The sequence below is a fragment of the Aristolochia californica genome, unplaced genomic scaffold (assembly GCF_029961685.1).
Source record: "Aristolochia californica isolate CCGP_79_NKW_82.1479 unplaced genomic scaffold, dmAriCali1.0.hap1 SCAF_14, whole genome shotgun sequence".
Classification (NCBI taxonomy): Eukaryota; Viridiplantae; Streptophyta; class Magnoliopsida; order Piperales; family Aristolochiaceae; genus Aristolochia; species Aristolochia californica.
The window spans coordinates 7356759-7378316 of record NW_027181815.1 but is presented as its reverse complement, the minus strand read 5'-3'; the positions used below and the strand labels follow the sequence as shown (position 1 = coordinate 7378316).

Genomic DNA, 21558 nt, shown 5'->3' with positions numbered 1-21558 from the left:
TAAGAGTCTCTTTTTACATGAAGCTGTATGATTATCCAGATAGTATGCTCCTCATGTACCAGTGAAAAGACTTTCATCAAACAGGGGCTAAACAAAATCAAATTTACAAAGAATGAATCAGCAGTGTCAGATACTTCAATTGAAAAAAGAAAGATTATAGCTCGAGATGTTTTTTACAATTCTAGTTTCAATCTCTACTGATTCAAATTTGCGTTTGACGCTTGATTGTGTAAATCTAATAGCTCCCAAGATACTGCTCGGTCTACAAGGAATTTTGAAAAATAATCAATTGTGCTCCTCACAAACAATGTGAGATATACCGCGAACAGATCAAATGAGCTCAAAACTGAATTGAGACGAGGTACTAAAACTACGAAATTGCATAATTTACAGCAGGCAGACTCCCTTGGCCATCCAGTTGCCCAAACCAAAGATTTAATTGGCACTGATCAGTTATGGGATGCTGCCAATGTGTTGACTTATCCTCGTTTCGAATAGGATATCAAGTCTTCTTCTTTTTCCGTTTCCTCTCGTTTTTAAGCTGTGTCTTCTCTTCGTGGCGCTTAGAGTGCCATGATCGTATGTCTAATAGCTTTGTCTTGGCATCTCTAAAGGGTGCATCGGATCTAAAAGACGTCAGTTGCTGCAACGACAACAGAAATGAACACCTAGTAAAGACAGATATCACCAAGCCTATCACCAACCACAACAATTGCTTCACCAATTAATCACTTTACCTTGAGATGATCCATTGCAGCAAGATTGAAGCCAATGATGTCTTTGCATTCCTGAAGCAAATATTTTTTTTTTTTTTGAGAACAGTGAAATTTCATTAAGCCCAAAGGCAGAAAGAACTACAGGCAGGGGGGTCCCTAACAATGAGAGATTGAAGCAAATAAATACATGTGAAAAACCTACAAAAAGCAAGACATTAACAGGGGAAAATGGCATTTCTGATCATAATCCTTTAATTTACATAATCTACATTGCCCATTTTCATGGATTTCTTCCAAAAGACATGATTTTTTTTTACAGACATTCAGGCTAAGTTGGGTATTTCGCTCCAACACCTTGTTGTGGAGGAAAGCCCACCTAACTAGGTTTGTTTGTACTTTACTCTCTCTTTTTAATAGTTTATACACCATATTCAAAAAAAAAACGAGAGATGATTTTTTTTCTTTTCTTTTTGATACAGAGAGACATAATTTCATTGCAAAATTTATTTTGCCCTTTTGAGGAGATGACGATTTGATCAATAAACAGCTAAGCTTGTTACGGCAAACATCCACGATAAGAAATTATGATTGACAAAATGACACATTTAAAATCTGATGTCCCCAGAATGCATAAAGATAGCATCAACCACTCTCTCGGTATGCAACACACACTAATGAAATGACAGTTTAAGCAGCTCTGTAAATACATGCATCTCAAAGGACCATAAATTACCTTGACTCTTTGATGAAGAAGGTCCTTCAGTTGAGTCAACAGAGGCCTTGCAGAAGGGGTACTGATAAGCTGATTATGATGAATCTGTAAGAGAACGGTGGCAACCCTTGACACAAGCTCAACCTGCACATGCATTTGTTTCAGTAACCACCAAGAAACGTCATAAATAACCTTAAATAGCATGCAAGGGCTGTTTCATATATTAAAAACATATTAAGATATAGGTTGCACTTAACCATTATAAACTGATTCTTTATCAATATATTTGGTGAAGTGAGCCTTTAAAGAAGAATCCCAAAGAGTTAAAAGGACAAACCATCAATTATCTAGGCTGTTGAACATGAATTCGGAGGATTTCAATGTTTACGCACCTATACCATGCTTTCAGTAACTAAAAAAAGATCGCACGTAGCATACCACTCATCTCAATTAGAACCAAGTTGAAAACTTATTGCCCAAGAAAACCCCATTTAAAAATACTTCACTGCAGTAAACAGGTACTTAAATTAAAAAGGGGGACACATGTGTCTATTGTTGCAAGTTAGTTATGAGACAATCATTTTTTTTTTCAAATAATATGTTATACAGTGCTTCCACATGAATGGAAGCACCCCAGACAAGTAAAATTGTGGGGCCATTTGGTGAAATAACCCAATTTGTTTTGTCTGCTATGCTTCACTTCATGCAGAAGCTTCCATATCAAATGGGGCTCTTTTTTTAAATGCACAGACCGACCAGAAAAAAATATATTGAATACCTATTGTTCTGAGTTACATGTAAACCATAATAAGCCATCAAACAATAGGGGGAGTTAAATTCCTACTGTTTTTTAGTTACATGCAAAGCGTGGAAATGATCACATGCAGTCATATTTGATGGACGCAAATCAAAATGAGAAATTCATGCACAAAAATGTATGAAGCTCTTACAGTTTTTTTTTTTAGTGGAAAGCGGTTACATTTTTAAAAGAGTAAAATATCTGGTAAAGTGACATACCCAAAGAGTATGTACGTAAGACATGTTTACCTTGGCAGAATTGAAAACCCAATCCTTCAAGTAAGACATAAGCTTCAAAGCATCTGAGAATGGTAAAGCCTGCAAGTGCACAACTCATCAACTTAAAAAGAGGAATACCATCAAAATGCACATTAAGTCAAAGAATAAAAATTCTTCTGCCCTGAACATCGATGAATAAGTCAAAACAAACAACAAGAATAGCAAGTATGAGCAATAGCTAGGACTTATAAAAGTCAATACTATCCCCACTGCAACTTTTTACTTTAGAAAGCTGCAAGGTATAGTGAAGATAAATAAAAGTAGGTGAAAAACTTGGCATTGCTCATGACCATAATCGTGGCAGATGTAAAGCCTATTGAAGTTAAGTTGACCATGTTAGAAATATTAGACATCTTGCAAATTGGATAATAAGACTACAAATATTACATATTATAATAATAATATAACCAAGCCAAAACTTTCATAAACTCAACTTCATTGTTAATGCCACAAATTACAGAAATAAAGTTGATAGAGAGAGCTGAAATATGGCTAACCCAACGTTTACCTTGTTCAACTCTAGAAAATTCCTAGTCTTCAAGTTCCAATGGAAGAACTTGAAAATTCAGGTGCTGTTTATAGCAGCAATCGCTAGTACAAGAGAAAAATATACTAAGTTATCCTCAGAAAAAAAAGAACAACAAAACATTGGTGCTCCAGCAGCCAAAGAGAATCTGTATTATTCTTGAACAACTTGTGAAAGTTACAGCATAGCTATTTGTAAACTCTAAAACTACCATATCCTTGCCATAATAGGATACATCACTTAAATAGAATTTTCTTAGGACTAGACTTCCTAATTACAATTGAATTGAGATTATAACATTGAAAACCACTTACTACGAAACAAATTTCAGCAATTAACTAAAATAGAAACTACCAAAATAAAGACTTTATAACTTTCCTAAATTGACTATCAATAAAGAAAATTACTAACCAAACACTTTCTTAATTAACACTCTCCTAATTGGGACTTATTAACAAACTAGAAAACTAACAAAAGTAGAAACTTCCTGACTTTCCTTTGATAGAAAGTACTAAACCATGATACTTTCCAAAAATAGTAAGTTGTTGTCTTTTCAGTCTTCCTCTTCCCAACCTTCAATAGTTTAGGATGACTTAGTTTGGCATCATACTTTTCAGCAATTTCTTCAACATTAGAGTTAAATACTTTGTCAACGGCTCATGATGATAACCATTGCAGATGTAAAACCCAATAAAGTTTGCCCATATTAGGAATATTAAACATCTTGCAAGTTTAATAATAATGACCACAAGAAAGGATAGCAGAGGTAAAATCCAAGCATTTTTTTCTTGTTGGACAATAATATAACCCAAGCCAAAATTTTCATAAACACAACTTCATTGATGGAAAAATTTTGGTGTTAATTACAAGATGGAAAAATACTTCTTTAACACAATAAGACATCTGAATACATGTATTATGCAAACAAAATGCTATTTGCTTCACATAAGATGTAACTATAATGGTGCAAACCTAAAAGACCACATCTTCACACCTACAGCTCAATTTCTTCATTGGCCAAAAGATTTATTTATCTTCTTTTTTTTAGAAGGAAAGTAACGATGATTCCCAAAGATCTTGCTTCTCTAGTCACTAATTTCCTTTAGAAATACAAAAAGGGAAAGATCTACCAATAGTGCACATGCCAAAATATATTCTGTCACACCAACATGGATAAAAGATGACATGTATGCAAAGCTATGGGACAAATGAACAAATCTCATGACTAATGAAGTATCTCAGAGATTATACATAATTACACATTGTAAGTGGGCCCAGTATAATTGAAATAAGTGCAAACGAATGATTTGTTTACCAGTAGTGTCTGCTCAAGATCATTTGTCTGAACATTTGAAAGTGCACGGAGAACATAATCGGATGGAGATAGCCCAAGCATCAGAACATTTGGTTGGAAGCTAGCTGTCTGTCCACTAGATTTTTCTTCTGCCTGAAGATCCAAGACACATTACGAAGATAACGAACTACTTCTAAATTAGAACTGTACGATAAGAGTTGACCATAGGCATACATACTAGAATTCACAGAAGAAAATCTATATGCCCCTTCACAATTAACAAAATAGTGAGCAAGTATTCGAAGACAATGACAAATACACAAGATCACTACTACCAGGCATAAGTACCTTGTGCTGACACCTCAACATTTAAAAAAAAAAAAGTACCTTGTGCTGACTGATGCGTTTTATTTCCTCTTCTGCCATGTCCAATGCATCAATTATTAAGTCTGTTGAGGTAAGGGTTTCTTTAGTCTTTTTTCCAGCCAAGGTAACAGCTCCCTCCTCTGGAAGATCTACTTTTGGCACATGTCTGCTTTCAAATGAATCATCAAAGGCAGACTCGAAAATCTCCTCCAATCTTTTCTCTTTCTCTTCCTGCACACACAAAAGGGGCCCATTCATATCTTAACCCTTTAATCTTGATCAAATAAAATCTTAATAAAAAGAATAAATTCACTAAGAACACTTTCCCACCACAAAACTAAACAAACCCCACAACAAGCATTGTTGAATTGGGCTTAAGCCAAACCCAGGATTGGGGAAAAAACTAGCCGACTTGTGCAGTTCACTAGGTTTGATTGCCAAATTATATAAACCAGCCTAGTACCTCTAGCAAAACAATGAGGAGGAGTCTCCATGATCCCCTAACGATATGCAGAATTTCCGAACAATGGCAGGGAAGGCAGAGTCCCTCCCTCACTTGCACATAGAAGAGGGAAAAGGTAGAGCTGCCCTCCCCTGTACTCTTTTTTTTTAACAAATGTTTTTCAATATTAGAATTAAATTTTTATTTTTAATTCTGATGTCATTGTGAGGTCATCTTATCTTGTTCTCTCATAGCTTTTACAGTTGATCCAGTTCAACTGGATCCAGCCAACTTCCAGGCCCTCCCCAGTTGCTGTAACAGTTCTCCATCTCAAGAGAGTAAGCCACTGAAGGGCCTCAAAAAATTTAACACATTATATTGCTGTCAGCACTTATATAGAGGCAATCTCTGTGGGTTCTGTTTCAGTTGCCCTGCTTTATTCACTTTTAATTTTGGTGTACCCTATTGAAAATATCAGCATTAACAGTCAATTCCATGCACAATCGATTTGTAGCTGCAATTGCATGATACGCAACAAGTCTTTAGCAGACTATGACAGTTTTTTTTTTTTTTTTTTAAAGGATGTATAGATTAACAGAGAAAAATACAGAGGTCAAGGGAGCAAAACCCTAGCAACAAGAGATTGAACTATGACAGTTGCCATACTACTAAGCTACACACAAGTTTTAAAAATATCTGAGAAAGCATTAATGTTCATGAGAACCAGATGTCTAACAAGTCAGATGATTTATGTTTTTGAACAGTAATATTTATCCTAATTGACAACTCAATGCTTCAGCAATCCTAGGTTTTAAATATGCTGTTGAAGTATATAAATTGGTTAGCAGGTGAGTTTAATTCAACAAGAGGTAAAATTACTTGTTCCAATGTTCCTTTATTACAAAGGCTTAATCTTGAGGTAACACATAAAATAAAGATGTAGACAAGTCTAGCTCTTCAATATCATAATCAATTTTTTTTGAGAATTATACCACAATCATTTTGAAATGGTAACTGTTCAGTATGGGATCTCATTAATTGTAGTAATTATTTTTCAACTTAAAAAGTGTCACGTTATGCCAACACTTTGATCTATTAGTGATTGTATACACAAGCATGTGTTACACTTGTAAATCTTACCTCAATGAAGAAGGGTTCCTCAGTGCGATCCCAACGGCGGATGGACCGGTCATTAGACCCTGTGACAAGGAAATCACCACGATTGCTAATAGCAAGACACCAAATGTAGGAATGGTGTCCTTCAAGAGTAAGCAGTAACTCAAACTTGTCAGCATCCCAATACTTGACAAGGCGATCTTTTCCCACACTAAACATATAATGTGTGTTACTCACAAACTTTATTGCCATTACACTGTAAGAGAACATGCTTATGAGGGTTCGGAAAATTTCACAAAATCAGTCACAAGTGAGTTTTAACCAACAAAAGTACAGCAAAAGAGGACCTGTCAGAGTGAGCAAAAATAGACTTGTGGCAATCACCAAAATCGAGACCCCATATCTTCAAATTTTTGTCTGCAGACCCCGTAACTATCAAATCCCCATCAGCAGAAATATCCATACCAAGCACAGGTAGTTTATGACCATATAAAGAGAGAAAAAATTTCATTGTGTCCATAAAGAAGACCTGCAGAAGATCAGTCATAAGTTAGTTACCATTGAAACATTGAATGTTAAATGAATCCTGTCTTTGGTTTAGAAGTTTTCACAGATACCAAGACCAACAAGTCGGGATTTGCTGCTCCCTATGAAGCAGCAAAATCAAGATCCAGATGAATTACATGAAGCACCAGTGATCTAATCCTATCTCCTTGATTGATAGAAGACACATGCCCTCCACCTGTGATTAGTAAGAAGGACAAGTTTTTGCTGCTCTGTGGAACAGTAAAATCAAGCTGAAGACCGACAAGCATTCATTCAGGAAGAACGGGAAAGAGGCTTGCAGCAATATAATGCCAATAAAATATGTAGAGAAAGATCTTAGGTGAAGTTGTGAACATGTCTATTCAAACAGAGGATAAGATAAATCACTGAGGCATACCTTGACTGTATAATCTAGTAAAGCAACGGCAATATATTTAGCATCAGGACTGACAGAGACAACAGTAACTTCATCATTCATTTCATATGACCCGACATTCAGCACTGTTAATTCCTTGGTGTTCTGCATGACATGAAAAATAAGTGCATTAGCTCATAAAGCTCCAAAACATGCATTTTATACCGGTCAGCACATTGGTCTTCCCTAAGAAACAAGTGCTCATAAAGAGGAAGCTTTGGTTCAGTGTACCCAGAGAGTTTTCTTAATGTGAGGTCCCAGTTCAAGTCATGCAGGTGCTGGGGTACAATTCATGCAGTGAAACAATATTAGAAGGGAGAAAATGGTCCAAATTCTCTTTCTCCTTCCTTTCTCATAATCAAACTAACCATTACGCTCGAAAAATAAATAAATAAATAACCTCAGCATGAGGAAGAAAAAGTCGATAATACAGGGGAAGATTTTTTTTGTGACTTTAGAAAAAAAGAACAACGAGAACAGAGGAAATTGTCTTTTCTTAGAATTAAAAGAAAAAATTAATCACTCATAACACCCAGAAAAATTACTAAACTACTCACGTTCTTGAGAATAGGCACAATAAGTGACATCCCCCCTAGCTTTCAAATTTCATTACTATCAGCCATTAAAGCTGAATTTATTTTTATATATGACTCTAACCCGTCTTTATTGAATGTTATATTTTTAAGTTCAGATAAAAACATTAGAAGAAAAAGAGGGAGAGAGAGGCCCCATCCTGGATCATTGAGTAGGGGGAGTATTCGGTCTCCCCCTAGAGTCCTATCCCTCTCATACTGATGAGCCCTTCCCCCTCCCTTCTTTTTTCTCTCCCTCTCCTATAATGAGAAGAGGGAAAAACTCTCTGCCTCTTGTCCCTCTCATTGGAAGAAGAGGGAGAAAATAGGGGTGGCGCAGGTCCTTCCCCCACCTTCCTCGTAGACAGTTGGCAGCCATCCCCAGGGCTGGTGGGAGGCTGTGCCACCCCTTTCTGCCTCTGTTTGGGAAGGGAGAGTGGTGGACCTCTCCTTTTCAAAATATTTTTATTTAAAAATGAGAACTTTAACAAAAGAGTAAAAGTGTCTTTTTCAAAAATCACTTATGCATATTCCCAGGGGTGAGTAATTTAGCCATTTTCAGGAAGTTAAAGAGTATTTAACCCTGAAATAAAAAACTTGTTGACAACACTCACTAAAGAGGCTAGTTGAGCACATTAAGATCCACAAAGCACGTAAGAATAGGAGTAATACATCCTTGCTGGATCATAGAAAGAGAACCAAAACTTGAGATTTTTACAGCATACTGAGGTCTATATGGTGTACAATATTACGTATATTGGCAAAGAAGAATGCATTGTCAAGCAACCTAATGCTAAATATTGACATATGCTGTGAGCAAAATAACATACCTGACCAGGCTTCTCCTTCAGTTGATACTCCCAGAATTTAACATAGTGATCTGTACTTGCAGTGACAAATCCAGTCCCATCGGGAATAAGCCCAATTGATCCAACAGAATCAGAATGTGCTTCAATTACATCAATGCAATTTCCACTTCCAACATCAATGATTTCTAATTTTCCACCTTTGGTCCCAACAAGCCCATACCTATTGCCAGGCACAAGGGCCCCACATAACCCATATCCAGATTCAATGGTACGAAGGCAAGAACCAGTACTAGGGTTCCAAATCTTTACAGCATTGTGACTGGTTGACATCAAGAGAGTATTATCTGAACTAAGTGAAACACTTCTAACATCAGATCGGTGTCCAGGAAGGTCAATAGAAAGTACTTTGGAGGTTGTGTCACTGTGGACGGAATAAACTTCCAATAAGTTATTGTTCAGAGACAGTGCCAAAGATGCCAAAGCACCATTTTTAGGGGTGTTGGGACAGAAACTGAAGGAAGAAATTTTCTTGCTTGTTTTTAATAATATTAGAAACTTAAAACAATCCGTTGCAACAATATCAGCTACATTTGTTTCTTGCCCCTTAACAAGATTTGGATCCCCATCCGCCTCCTCTGAAGACAACTTTTCTTTTTTCCGATTAATTCGCCTCTTAGCTTTATGCTTAGCTTCATGGTCATCCAAAACTCGATATAGCTCTACAGTTTTCCCTGCCTCTTGACAACCAAGCAAATTTCCAGACTTATTAAATCTCACAGTTGCCATTCTATCCTTGCTATCTTTGTTTTGCCTATGTATTTCTCCAAATTGCTTTAGAATTTCCCATTTACTTTGAGTGGGATCTCCATTACCACCAGGATGGCTATCAAGTGGTCCTTGGTTTACTAAGTAGAACCGGAGCTCTGGATCAGCAGAACCCGTAACCAAAAACTTCTCCTTTGGGTCTACATCCATTGACCAGATCTCACTGCGGTGGCCGCTGATTATTTGTGCACAGTATTGGGTATCCAGGTCCCACACTCTGATGAATTTGTCCTTTGAACAACTAACAAGTTTTTTGGCAGAATCAAGAAAAACAAGATCAGTCACCTGCATTTCACAATTCAATGCGTTACTGCCATGCAAAGATGAAATCATGACTGGAATAGTAATAGGAAAAAAATCACTAGATATCGAAATGAATATAACTTCTTCATCGTATGATGAATTTAGAAAAGGAAGATATGATCTGAAAGAAAAAAGAGGATGGGGGAAGAAAACTTTGCTGGACTTCTAACACTCTAAAAGAAACAGTAATTTTACATGTGATGGAATAATTCCTGGACAAGGTGATAAATGTGGGAAAGGACTTTCGATAAACACTACCCTGAGAATGACCCCTCCCAAAATTTACCATTGGCAAGAGCAAAAGCAACCGCAGGAAAATGTTTTGTGAATGTCTTTCGCACAAAGTTCTGATTAAATCCGTCTATTAATGTACGCAATATTACCAACGCTTCCAATTTCACAACAGAATACCTGGTCCCGGTGACCGCGAAGACGATAAAGCCCCGCTTCACCAACGACATCCCATAAAATAATATCGCAGTCCTTGCTTCCCGATGCAAGCAAAGACGCAAGTTTGTTGTAGCGAAGTGCAGTAGTCGCACTCTTATGCCCATTTAGCGTAGTCTCACATGCACCTTTGTTAATATCCCATATCCTTATACTTCCATCAGCATACCCACTCGCTATCTGCAAAAAGGCTTACGGAATCAGTTCCCAACAGAAAAATCAGAAAACGGTAACCTTGAACAAGGCGGGAAAAATTCAGGAGGTGATTTATCGTTCAAAAATAAATCCACGAGTACCAAAGAAGAAGGGGATGAAGCAATGGAGGTCACAGCAAGCGACGGCCCCGACAGCGCAGGAGTTAGGGCTTTGGAGCAGATACCCTGCTTCAAGTTCCAGATGTTCACCGACTCCAAGGCAGGGGCCAAGAGCTGCTTTCCGGCGGCGTCGAAACATATGTTGGAGTCGAACGACGCGATTACACCAAAAACTGCCCGGGGTTCGTAACGAAGATACGATTTCACCATTTCTGCTCAACTCTGTGTTTGCGGACTCTGGCTCCTTCGCCCAGCGTTTTGCAGCAGCAGAGTATTGATTCGTTTCCAGTGGAGTAGACTAGAAGTGAATTTAACTGGGGGAGAAAGATCACGTTACATAGCAGAAGGCCAATACGTGGGAGGCGGAAATACGGGCGGCGGCCGGCGCGAGGCGCGTAAGAGTGTTGGGCTGTTGCTAGGTCGAGGAAAATATCTACTGCTCATAGCAAATATAACAGTTGTCCTAATGCTGTCGGGTCTCCTCGCTCGTAGACGCAAATCCCGCTATACTCGTGTAGTGAAAGTGGCGGGTGTGAACCAGGATCTCAGGGAAAGCGTCGCCAGCCAAATTCGATATACACCCAATAAATAATCGAATAAAATATAAAATAAAATATTCATTGACCAAGAGGGTAACACATAAACACAAAAAATCTCAGGGGAACGAGAAAAAAACAAAAACTCTAGCCCCAAGAGAGATGAAAGAAAAATCAAGGGAGAGAAATAAAAAAAAAGTGGGTGTTTTTTAACAATCTCCTTGAGTACAAATCCCTACTTAATATCTGTAAATTTTTAGTGATTTAGCTCTTCAAAACAAAGTCATGGATTGTTAGTAGCCATTTCTTAGCTTATTTCAACCTCTTTGCTTCCATGTATCCAAAGCAGGCCTCAGGAACATGACTATAGTCTTCATGTTCCATGACCGTAGTTCATATTGGTACCTCCAAAGATAGATTCATCGACCTCAGGAAACCACCTACCCAATAGACCGAAACCTGGCAACAATGTTGAAATGGTGTCGCCCACTCTGAGAATGGTATCAACTGATCAGAAACATGCATGGCCAATCCATGATGGAATTATGCTTCTCCATTCTCGACAACCCACAATCCACAGTCCAGATTTTCAAACCATCTCAATTGATGGCCAATCCCCATTGAATATCTCGAAGCCAGAAGAATTTCCGATCATCACAAGTCCAATGTCAGACGTACTAACATTTTGGAATCAATCAAGTTAGTTTTCGGATACAAACTATTTCTAGAAGGTTAAGCGCTGACAGTGCTTACATTCTCTTACTTCTCCATTTTATGCATCACAGGTTCAACCATCCGTATGACTCTTCAAAAAAATTTAAATAGAAAAGGGACAGAATTTAGTGTTCTCTTCCTGAATCTAACTTAAACATTTTTTCTTGACCTTCACCACGGAACTTAAATCAAGACGTTGATATGGGCAGGATGGCAATCTGACAGCTTCTGACAAGTGCCTGCTCGTACTCTTTATGTCACAGCTCTGAAACACTTTGATCACCAGGGAACGAAGGATCTTGTAGAAAGGCTCCAAGTTTTGGTTTGGCAGGCTGATCCTTACCAATAGGGAAATTCCAAAATGAATCCGAGTTCTCAAAAACTATGTAGAACACTACAGCTGAGACCAGGAAAAGTACTAGAAGCAACAAATATATTTGCCAATCTGCAAACAATGAATAAACGTTGAGCTTTAGCACTTTGACTCCCATTAAAGATTGGATCATGTACCAAATTAAGAGTTTGGAGAGTAACCTTTCCAATCAGCAGGTACATTTAACTTAGTTACCATCACTCCCCATTCACTAGAAGTGGAAAGTGCAACCCTGCATTACAAAAAAATAAAAAATAAATAAAAATCCACAAATGAAAATGAAGTCAAGCCCCCAAAATCTAGCACATATCGATCCAACAGACAATTTGATCAAATAGCCCAAACAATCTCATTAAAATATCAAACAGATGACAAAGCAGGGACTTAAATATGGTTATATGTTGCCACTCGAAAATTGCAGCCATAGTGAAGCATCATGTCACTGATGCAAAGAAAATCTTTTAAACTTGGTCAGTATATTTCTGTGCACACATGTACAACTTCGCCAACAGTAGGAAACATGCTTCACATGCACATGCTACTATACGAGGCAGGTACGTGAAACCAAAAAGATATGGGAAACTGACCAAGCATAAGTAGAGCACTCTTTCATAAATGCACTTATGTCAGCTTTCATCTTCAGATAATACAAACATTCATAAAAAAGACTAGCAATTCTTTTAACTTAAATTCCTGTTCAGTCTTAAGATTTGGAAGTTTCAAGTTCAGGCATGACCTTCTATCAGAATAGCATCTGAGTATTCCATAACCAAATCTTCAAATCATTCCAGTTTTTGGGGAATTAAAGCTTGTCAGACCATTTATGCATAATAATTGAGGAAAAGCAAATTTGCATCATGTTAATTGTAATGTAACATATGCTCTCCATTGAATAACTCCAACATCTGTTAGTTACTAAGATTTGACCAGTCATCTTTGAATGTTTTCTAAGATTTGACTATTAGATCATGCCTCACCAACTCCAACAAAATATAACAATAGTAATGCCAACAAATTTCTACGATAATATAACAAAATCCCATGGCATATAGCCACAAATCATACTTTTACCTTTCACTGGGACAGAAATCTATGGATGAAATGCATGTACCAAGATGAAGCCTTTTACTGAAATGGCAGATTTCCATCTTCTTTACTTGAATTACACATAAATCACCATCATTGCTTCCCCTGTATTATAGAATGAACGCTGCATTAGTTAAAGTATTTAAAAATATGCAAAATTAACTAAAAACGGCGTCTGGTCAAGTCAGAAATGCATTTTCTGATGCCAAGAAAAGATTTTACTTGGTTCTAAAAAATTTTGAAAATTATTATATGCAATTGTTGATGGTAAGGAGTCACCAGACACACTAGTGGCATATCATCGACATCTAACAATCATCGATGCATCCCTGACAACCAGCTTAATGTTGTGACTACAATAGAGATTTTGCTATCTTCTGAGAAAAGTTAACACATCATCACTTTCATACGAGTCCTTTATTTTAAAAAAAAATCTATTTAAACTATACAGAGATTAAATTTCTGTCCATTTTTATATATCTATATTAGCCTGTTTAAAACATGTGTAGAACATAATTTCAAGCCAAGTCAATACTTCTTTGAATTAGGAAGAGCCAGTTGAAACAACGAAATGACGATTTGAGGTCATTAGTACTATCAAAATCCTTTCCAGTCAACCAGTAAACAAAAGAAGGATTCAAGTTCTCAAAAATGCTTGACTGATGAGCCTCTATTGTTTTACAAAATTTTATACAAATTGTTTGGATTAATGGCCTTCTTACCGGTTTTTTTTTTAAATAAAAAAACTACTTCTTTATTGCATCCTTGAGATTTGACCTTTTTATGACGACTTACAATAAGAAAGGTGGAGATTGATGTCAGCTGATTCTAGAAGTACAAAGGGATTTAAAGCGAAAAAAAAAATTATACAATGGGGTGATATACTTTTGGAATGTATATACGTGTGCAATTAGTAAAATATTTAACATTTTAAAATATATTTATTTTGTCAAGAACTGGGACTCATTCTGACTGAAACAAGGGGTGTTGGGGTCTTTACCAACAGCAAAATCAAAAGATTTTAGGGCAGAAAAAAGAGGGGCAGGGCACTCTTCATTCTTCATTCAAAACTAATGAATGTCAGGTTGGGACTTTCTGCCTAGTTATTAACAAGGGAGCTGTACCAACTCATGGTTTTAAAAGATAATATTCATAATTATAACTATATTCAGTAACGATCATAGGTTAATGAAGGAGGGCGATGGGGGCTGAACAGGTATAGGAAAAACCAACGTTGCAGGGAGGAGCAGGGGCAAGAATCTGTTAGAGAGATTTCCCAGAACCATCCTAGTTGCCAGCCCTAATTATGCAAGACTCCCCTTCTTGGGCTGTCAAAACAAGTCCTCTTGTAGTAGTAAATAACTGTAGGAGTGACATCAGGTTTGAGCAAGTTTAGGATTTTGCCCATCCCAAAAGAAAAGACATAAGTTGTGAAGGTCCCAACTCAAATCAAACTATGATGGACGGCTAATGCAACTGAACTACCTTGACTACAAAATCATACAATTAATAACAATAATAATTTTAAACAAAAGAAAGAATTGAATATAATAGATATTTATTGAGTAAGACTTAGAATTCAAAAAATAATGAATGGATACTTTTCAAAAAAAATGATAATGGATCTTCATGTGTTTTAATTGATCATGAAACTTAATCCTCTTTCTCACCAAATTTAACATTCTAATTGGGAGCATTGACTAGAATGTTAAGATAGATTGGTTACAAAACAAAAAAGTTAAAATTAAAAACAGAAGTTGTTTAAGATAGTTTAGGCATGTTTTATGAAGAATGAATAGTACTAGATTGAGAAGGGTCTTTTTGTCATTCTTCTCAGTATGGACAGGAGATAGCAGGGACCAATAATCACATGGATAAAAGCAGTGAACAAGCAATTCAAGAAGTAGAGCTTCGGCAAAGAGGAATATATCGATGAAGTCAACCTGAACATAACTGTGAGAAGGCTCTGGTGATGTAATGACTATGAGGATAAAGGTCAGCAGATTCAACATAAACCTAGCACGAGTCAGGAGTGGCTGGAGAGCCTCCACCATAACCTCAATAGTTTCAGTACTCTTTTAAGACAGGCTCGGAAGGCAGGCAATTATAAAGGTAGCCACTACATAATTTTGCTGATGATTAAGTTTTGGCTGTGAGGAAACTTTTGAACCATGCTAACCGATTTACTCAATAAAACCTAAAAATAATCACATAAGAATAAAGCACTCACAGGGCAAGATACTTTCCATCCACGCTGACTGATAGAACAGAAGCAGGTTTTCTAAGTAGCCTCTTGTGCCCAATTTTGTTCCAAGTACTAATATCCCAAACTGCAGTAACAGCTTTTCCTCCTGCTTTATTGGCATTCTGGGTACATTTAAACTTGAACACAGCAGAAACAATAAAAAGAAGAAGGAAAAAGAAAAAACAAATCTACTCTAGTTCCATGGCAATAGTACCTTTCTGAACGGTGCAAAACAGAAACGGCTTAGTCCCATCCCTAGAAAACCGGCAGCATTCAATCTTTTCATCCTGCAATTAACACAGTATATGAATATAAATAAACAACGTGGTCAGCATTTTCCATCTAACACTACCCTGCAGCAACATAAATAACAGGATGAAAGTTGCACATACCGAGTCACGATTTAAGGATGTCAATGGCACACCATCATTTGTCTTCCACACATGTGCAGATCCATCAATTGATGTTGAAGCTAAGAATTCTGAGTCTAGGCTAGAGGAAGTCAAGGTTCAACAAACAAAATTAAATGAAACCAAATACATGGCATCTTGTATTCAGAAATGTGCTAGCCTGCAAGCCAACCTAAAGTCCATATCTCTGAAAGATTTATGAGCCTGTGGTTCATCCAATAGCATACGAAGACTTGGCCATTCAAAAATTCTAAGATGGCCATCCTATAGACAGTAAATCCTTGTCAGGGACAGAAAATCCACACAAAAATTCTAAATAACAATATTATTTGGTTTTTTTAAAAATATGATGTCTCACCTTGCCACCAGTGGCAAATCTAGAACCATCAGCACTAAAAGCCAGGCATTTTTGTGGACCAACAGCAAGAGGAAGAGGAAGGCTCTTAGGCACCAACTTAATACTCTCTTCTCTTCCATGCAATTCAAGTAACCTGTACCTCGAAATAATCAACCCCTGGTTTTAGATTCCTCCTTTAGAGTTAAATGGTGTTTGAATAATTAGAATAAGTTGCTGAAGATTTATGCATAAAAGAAGGATTATACAGATCTATTTGGGAGAATGAACTTTGGCACCATCTGCCAACAGGATTAACAATATACACCTCCACATGAACCTCAAAGGATGTATTCAGAGCAGCCAGAGTATTTTTTTTTTACATTAAAAAAAAAAAAAAGGTTATGCAATCCAATTCATTACTAACACTACATAAAACGAAGCCATATTACAAGTATTAGAGGAAACCACATCATTCCTCCCCAATGCATGTGTAGCGATAATCTCAAAGCAGCCAGACCCACATATTCAAATAACTAATTCTGCTATTATATGTGATAGCAATACTTCCAAGGAAAAAGGTAAGGCCAAATTGCACTACCCTATGAATTTACAGAAGAGGTCAATTGTAAGCCAGCCCCTTGAAATCTTTCCAAAACTTAGTCCACTAGCAAGTGAAAGCGTCTATGTTTGTTTCTCAAAAGGTATTGTGAAAAACAAAACTACTCCACATTCATGAGTTTAAGGTTCACAAACATGTCTAACTGCCAGTAAACCACCACCTCAGGGCTCCAAAACAACACATGCACTGAACAACTGAAATCAAGAGGAAGTGCACTACATGCAACTAATAATACGTTCAATAGGAAGTCATACTGTACAAACTACTCAGTTTAAGCCAGTCATTGGTTCAGGTATGTATAATTGTTAGAAAGTGAATTTTTTTAATGTCTTGCTTTTGCAGTTTTGGGCACTATCTCAATTTCTACCATCAGTATCGTGTCAATCCAAGATATAAGCTCTCTTTCTTTCTAAATTTGGCATCGGTTTCCAAATTTTGGCAGATTACAAGGGGCATCAACGTTACAGCTTCAATATTTTGTAGGAAGTCAGTTATGGTTCACAGGGCATCATATCACTCATTGTGATGCCTATCAACTAAAAATAGCAGAACACCTACTTGACTCCATACAGGATATACTTACGATGGCATCCTTTGCAATTTTGTAATCTGTGGATTGAAAAGGAAGCCCTCGATTTTATTCACATATAGGGGTTACTGAAAAGACGTTCCATCTACCATAACATTATTGACAAGCCTCAAGCAACCAAATTCGAGATGGTTTGGTAAAAGAACACATAGAATATCAAATTGCCACAAATTCCAGAATAGAATCAGAAACTAGGAACTGTTAGGAATCTGTTCTCACTAACTTGCAGCCAATGGACGTGGAATAAACTATATCGTCCCCACTCGGATGCACAGCAATGCTTACAGGGTCACCATCGTCGAGAATGAAATTTTCCTACAAAAACAAAAAAAAAAAAGAACAAAAAACTTGGTAACAAAAAGGAGGGAACAACAGAAACGCAACTTGAATTAACAAACTAAAAGAAGAAAAAAGCAAAACCAACCTTAGGAGTATTGGAGATAGACGTAGTCTTGTTACTGAACGAGGAGATCTCAAGCAGAGGAGGAGAAGCAGCGGTCCTCGACCTACCTACGATCACCAGGTGATCGTTGTCCGGTCGTCGTATCCACGACGCAACCAAAACCAAACCTTGTTGCGGCACATCACCAGAAATACCCATTAAGAGCGAAGGGGGGCGAGGTTGTTATGCTTGAAACTGGTGGGGAGTTGGAGAGACGAGATTTCAAAGTACTGGGTGTCGATCACAGAGCAACGAGTCACAGACTATGATAACTAGAGATGAATTATCTATGAAACCAGAAGGATATTCGGAGATTGTGCTGCTGAGTGCTGACATTAAAATTATATTTCTGAACAAGGGGACGGTCGGAAACTTGTAAATCCCACAATCCGAAAAGAAGTAGACGATTCGAGCTGTGAATTTTTGTTCTTTCCAGTTTTATATGTACAGGAAGGATCTAACAAGTAAAATCTAAAACGCGGTTAATTTAGTACGGATTTGCCGGGCCATTCACTCATTGTTTTCCACGTGGCTCACACCGGCCGCAGATTTGTGAAAGTCGCCTCCGATAACTATGCCATAGTTATTCGATTTGACGGTGAGTACGGTCGAAGTAGATCGAATTTAGAATTAGAGTGATGGTAATATATTAGAGTGATTGATAACTTCTATCTATTTCCTTGAAAATGTGTTAATAGTTATAAGGAAAATTTTCAAGTAATTCTCAAGAGAGATTTTTTTGCAGTGTTAGGGCAAAAACAAGAGAATGGTGAAACTGTGACTTTGGGTTTCTTTTAGTATTGTTTCTCTGGGGCTTTTCTATTCTTATTGGTGTTTGTATTACAGTTGCCCCAATTTTCTCTTTATATTTGGGAGTGCCGCTATTAGGATTTATCATCAAGGAAGATCATCAATTACAATTAAGGGAGGTTAGATAAAAACAAGAGTGTGTGCGATTTATCTTGTAAACTACTTCATCATCATAGTAAAATATTGCAACGGCAAAAGACAAGACATAATCTCACCTCGAGGCGAACTTGATAAATTTTGTGTTTTTCATGCTTGATTATTTTTTTTCTGCGATTATTATTGCTCTCATTATCATTAATTAGGACGTCTAATTACCAACATTCTAGTCATAATTTTGGTTCTATTTTTTTTTATTATTTCACTATCAATCGTTCTATGTATTACTAATGTGGTTCAGTGTGATATTCAGTGGGAGAAAAACCCCACAAAAAGAACACGAGTTCCCAAACTATCGGTGGAACAAAGCAATTTGGTCTGAATTTGATCCAAATTAAGCCAAACTCTGTCATAAGAGATATCATAAGAGATTATTCGCTTTATACTCTGAAATCCATTTATCAATGATATTTATTTCTGCCTCCTGCTGTGCAGTTAACCAGTCAGGGTTGGTCGGACTCTGTGAGAACAAATCCATGCAATGGGCTCCTGCAGCAACATAAACTTCTCTGTGAAAACCATACGCCCAATTAAAGCCACCAACGCTTGAAATAAATCAGAACAGCTGACGTACCTTGCGTCGTATGTATTGCTACAAGACTATCCGAAATGTTCTGCAGCACTCTGCAAATACAAACAGTATCTATAAGATCAAATCGAACATTTTCAAAAACAAAAAAGCTTTCTTGAATCTTTTCGTACCCTCCAACGCTGTAGGGATCTCTGAGTCCGTTAGAGAAGATGATGTTGCTAGCGAACTTCTTGAGTACTGTTTTTATATCCTGGGTTTTGTGTTCACAGTTGTGGATTGGTTAGTTCTGGATAAAAGCGCCCGTGAATTGAGTGAGAAGAAAAAGCCTTACATGTCCTCCGAACTCTGTGGTTATCCAATGGGGTCTGGGAGTGACACCAAAGAGACGCTGGCAGAACTCCGTTTCGTTTTTCAGATCGAAGGGCATTGCCTGAAACATTGTGTCGTTCTCTCCACGGCCGATGGGCATCACCATCTCCGAACAAGTCTGATGAAGAAATCAAATTAACCACTGTAAGAAGCATACTCACTCGAGCAATCTGGAACTTGATTTTTGCGTGTAGAAGGCAAAAGCCAAAATATACCTGCCACAACCAACCATCAAGGGTTGATGTACCTTCATCTAAATGGATGCATGACGAGTCTCCGGCGATGGCCATCGCTCCGGCGAGTATCCTGCCAAGCGTGTCGTTCTCCTGCGCTCCGTCGATGGCCTCACACATCACGTTAACAGGATAACTTGGAGGGTAATTGTACTGGGCAGCACCGCAATACAAATTATCGAGGAAGTCCTTGAGCTCTTGCGTATCGTTCAGTGGGCTGAGATCGAGATGCAAGTAATCTCAGTAAACCGTTCTACAGATAGAATGGAAGAGAGAAAAAAATGAAGCGAAATATGGCTTTGGTAAGAGTATTACCTGCAGACTTTGAACTTCTGAGTCAAATACTGGAGACCGTCAGGCAGGGTAGCGATCTCGTCGATGTCAAACCACGATTGTCTTATAGTACTGTAGCAGCTCTTGCTGGTTTCCTAAGAATGTAAGGCCACCAAAAATGCTGATAAGATCCAGGAAACGAGAAGAGGAAGTTGGAGTTATAAAAAAAAAATGAAGAATTTGCGTCAACTTACTCTAAAATCTTTAGTCACCACAGAATAGTAACCGTTCTCTGGAGTAAGGTCTTCAAAGTACAGAATCGGCGCCGACGATGCCAGAGCAGCCATGGCAATATGTGGGTATTTCAGGCGAAACCAGGCGGCCAGCACTGTTATGTGAAAAATGAGGAAAGGGATGATTAGGTATGGAGGAATTCGAGGATGTTTATCAGCCTGGGTTAACCCTGCTGACACAAACAGAATGCAGATACTCACTTCCACCGTATGATGCTCCATAGACGAACACTGGACAGTTTTCGGCGGATAAATTATTCTTAAGATTAACGATCAACTCGGCATAATCAGCTAGAGCTTGAGCAGAAGTGAGGTAACCAAGGGTGCTGGAGTTCCGGTAAGCTTCTTCCATCGAGCCGAAGGGAATCGATGATCCGTAGTATCGGTGCTGTTATGAAATACGATAAGAACATTTGAAACTCATCATCGTTATTCAAAGAAAAAATACATCAAGTAGTATTATTAAAATACGAAAAAACTCGTAGTTACTCTTATGAATATATTAACATTGAGAAGAACCCTAATGCTTCTCCCTCTTTAAATATAGACCTGTTCGAAACTCCTGCAGGCAAATCCCATATAATGCAGGATTTCAGGTTACCTCTATATACACCAGGAGAGCCTTGAACCGAGGGGCGATATCCAGTATTAAGTCATCAGCATCCCATTCAATTTCCAGGGGAGCTTCCTGTCCTGTCCAGACGAAGATCGGCGAGGTGTTATTGGGTCCTCCCCAGTGCTTAAAATTGATTACGTACTTCTGCTGGAAAGTCGTGTAGCTCTCGGGATCGTAGTTGAAATGATCCAGCGTCTGCGTGTAGTTATATGTTTGGAAGTCGTCGAGCGAGAGAGCTCCCATACTGTGGGCGGAGATCCTCCTACTGTTCCATCCTCGTCGCATTCCCATTCTCCGACCGGGAATGTACGTGGAAGAAGAAGCGAGTCCCACAAGGATAAGAAGAAGCCATGGGAGCGGAGAGAGCATTGTGACGCTTGTCCTTCTGCTCGAGGAAGGAAGTGAAGTTTATAACTTAATATAATCTACGAGGAAGGCCGGCTAA

At 37.9% G+C, this 21558-nt stretch overlaps 3 protein-coding genes across 3 annotated transcripts; all 3 read right to left on the bottom strand.

The window, feature by feature from the left end:
• Positions 1–139: 139 nt before the first annotated feature.
• LOC137950120 (uncharacterized) lies at positions 140–10962 on the bottom strand. The gene is made up of 12 exons (XM_068796500.1): positions 10463–10962; positions 10131–10346; positions 8613–9701; positions 7193–7315; positions 6597–6778; positions 6274–6505; positions 4713–4922; positions 4347–4478; positions 2476–2544; positions 1450–1572; positions 738–788; positions 140–643 (listed from the first exon to the last, which is right to left on the bottom strand). The coding sequence occupies exons 1-12, from the start codon at positions 10688–10690 to the stop codon at positions 503–505; spliced, it is 2796 nt and encodes a 931-aa protein (XP_068652601.1). The 5' UTR covers positions 10691–10962; the 3' UTR covers positions 140–502.
• Positions 10963–11640: 678 nt separating this feature from the next.
• Positions 11641–18229, bottom strand: LOC137950433 (SEC12-like protein 1). The gene is made up of 10 exons (XM_068796889.1): positions 17814–18229; positions 17613–17704; positions 16203–16335; positions 16017–16108; positions 15827–15926; positions 15649–15721; positions 15420–15540; positions 13175–13294; positions 12265–12335; positions 11641–12175 (listed from the first exon to the last, which is right to left on the bottom strand). Exons 1-10 carry the CDS (start codon positions 17988–17990, stop codon positions 11988–11990), a joined length of 1167 nt encoding a protein of 388 aa, XP_068652990.1. The 5' UTR covers positions 17991–18229; the 3' UTR covers positions 11641–11987.
• A 929-nt stretch (positions 18230–19158) lies between these two features.
• LOC137950348 (uncharacterized) lies at positions 19159–21482 on the bottom strand. The gene is made up of 9 exons (XM_068796755.1): positions 21099–21482; positions 20699–20885; positions 20459–20592; positions 20247–20359; positions 19914–20148; positions 19661–19816; positions 19500–19579; positions 19372–19421; positions 19159–19286 (listed from the first exon to the last, which is right to left on the bottom strand). The coding sequence occupies exons 1-9, from the start codon at positions 21480–21482 to the stop codon at positions 19159–19161; spliced, it is 1467 nt and encodes a 488-aa protein (XP_068652856.1).
• Positions 21483–21558: the final 76 nt, after the last annotated feature.

Excerpts from the sequence above, each read along its gene's own strand:
- LOC137950433 (XM_068796889.1), bottom strand. The coding sequence starts at position 17,990 with ATGGGTATTTCTGGTGATGTGCCGCAACAAGGTTTGGTTTTGGTTGCG. Across the intron at positions 17,705-17,813 it reads CTATCTCCAATACTCCTAAG|GAAAATTTCATTCTCGACGA; the intron begins GTTGGTTTTGCT and ends TTGTTTTTGTAG. Across the intron at positions 12,176-12,264 it reads TGTACCTGCTGATTGGAAAG|ATTGGCAAATATATTTGTTG; the intron begins GTTACTCTCCAA and ends CATTGTTTGCAG.
- LOC137950120 (XM_068796500.1), bottom strand. The coding sequence starts at position 10,690 with ATGGTGAAATCGTATCTTCGTTACGAACCCCGGGCAGTTTTTGGTGTA. Across the intron at positions 10,347-10,462 it reads CTTCATCCCCTTCTTCTTTG|ATAGCGAGTGGGTATGCTGA; the intron begins GTACTCGTGGAT and ends GCCTTTTTGCAG. Across the intron at positions 1,573-2,475 it reads GGGTTTTCAATTCTGCCAAG|GTTGAGCTTGTGTCAAGGGT; the intron begins GTAAACATGTCT and ends ATGCATGTGCAG.
- LOC137950348 (XM_068796755.1), bottom strand. The coding sequence starts at position 21,482 with ATGCTCTCTCCGCTCCCATGGCTTCTTCTTATCCTTGTGGGACTCGCT. Across the intron at positions 20,149-20,246 it reads CAGAAGTTCAAAGTCTGCAG|CCCACTGAACGATACGCAAG; the intron begins GTAATACTCTTA and ends TCTCGATCTCAG. Across the intron at positions 19,422-19,499 it reads GATCCCTACAGCGTTGGAGG|AGTGCTGCAGAACATTTCGG; the intron begins GTACGAAAAGAT and ends TTGTATTTGCAG.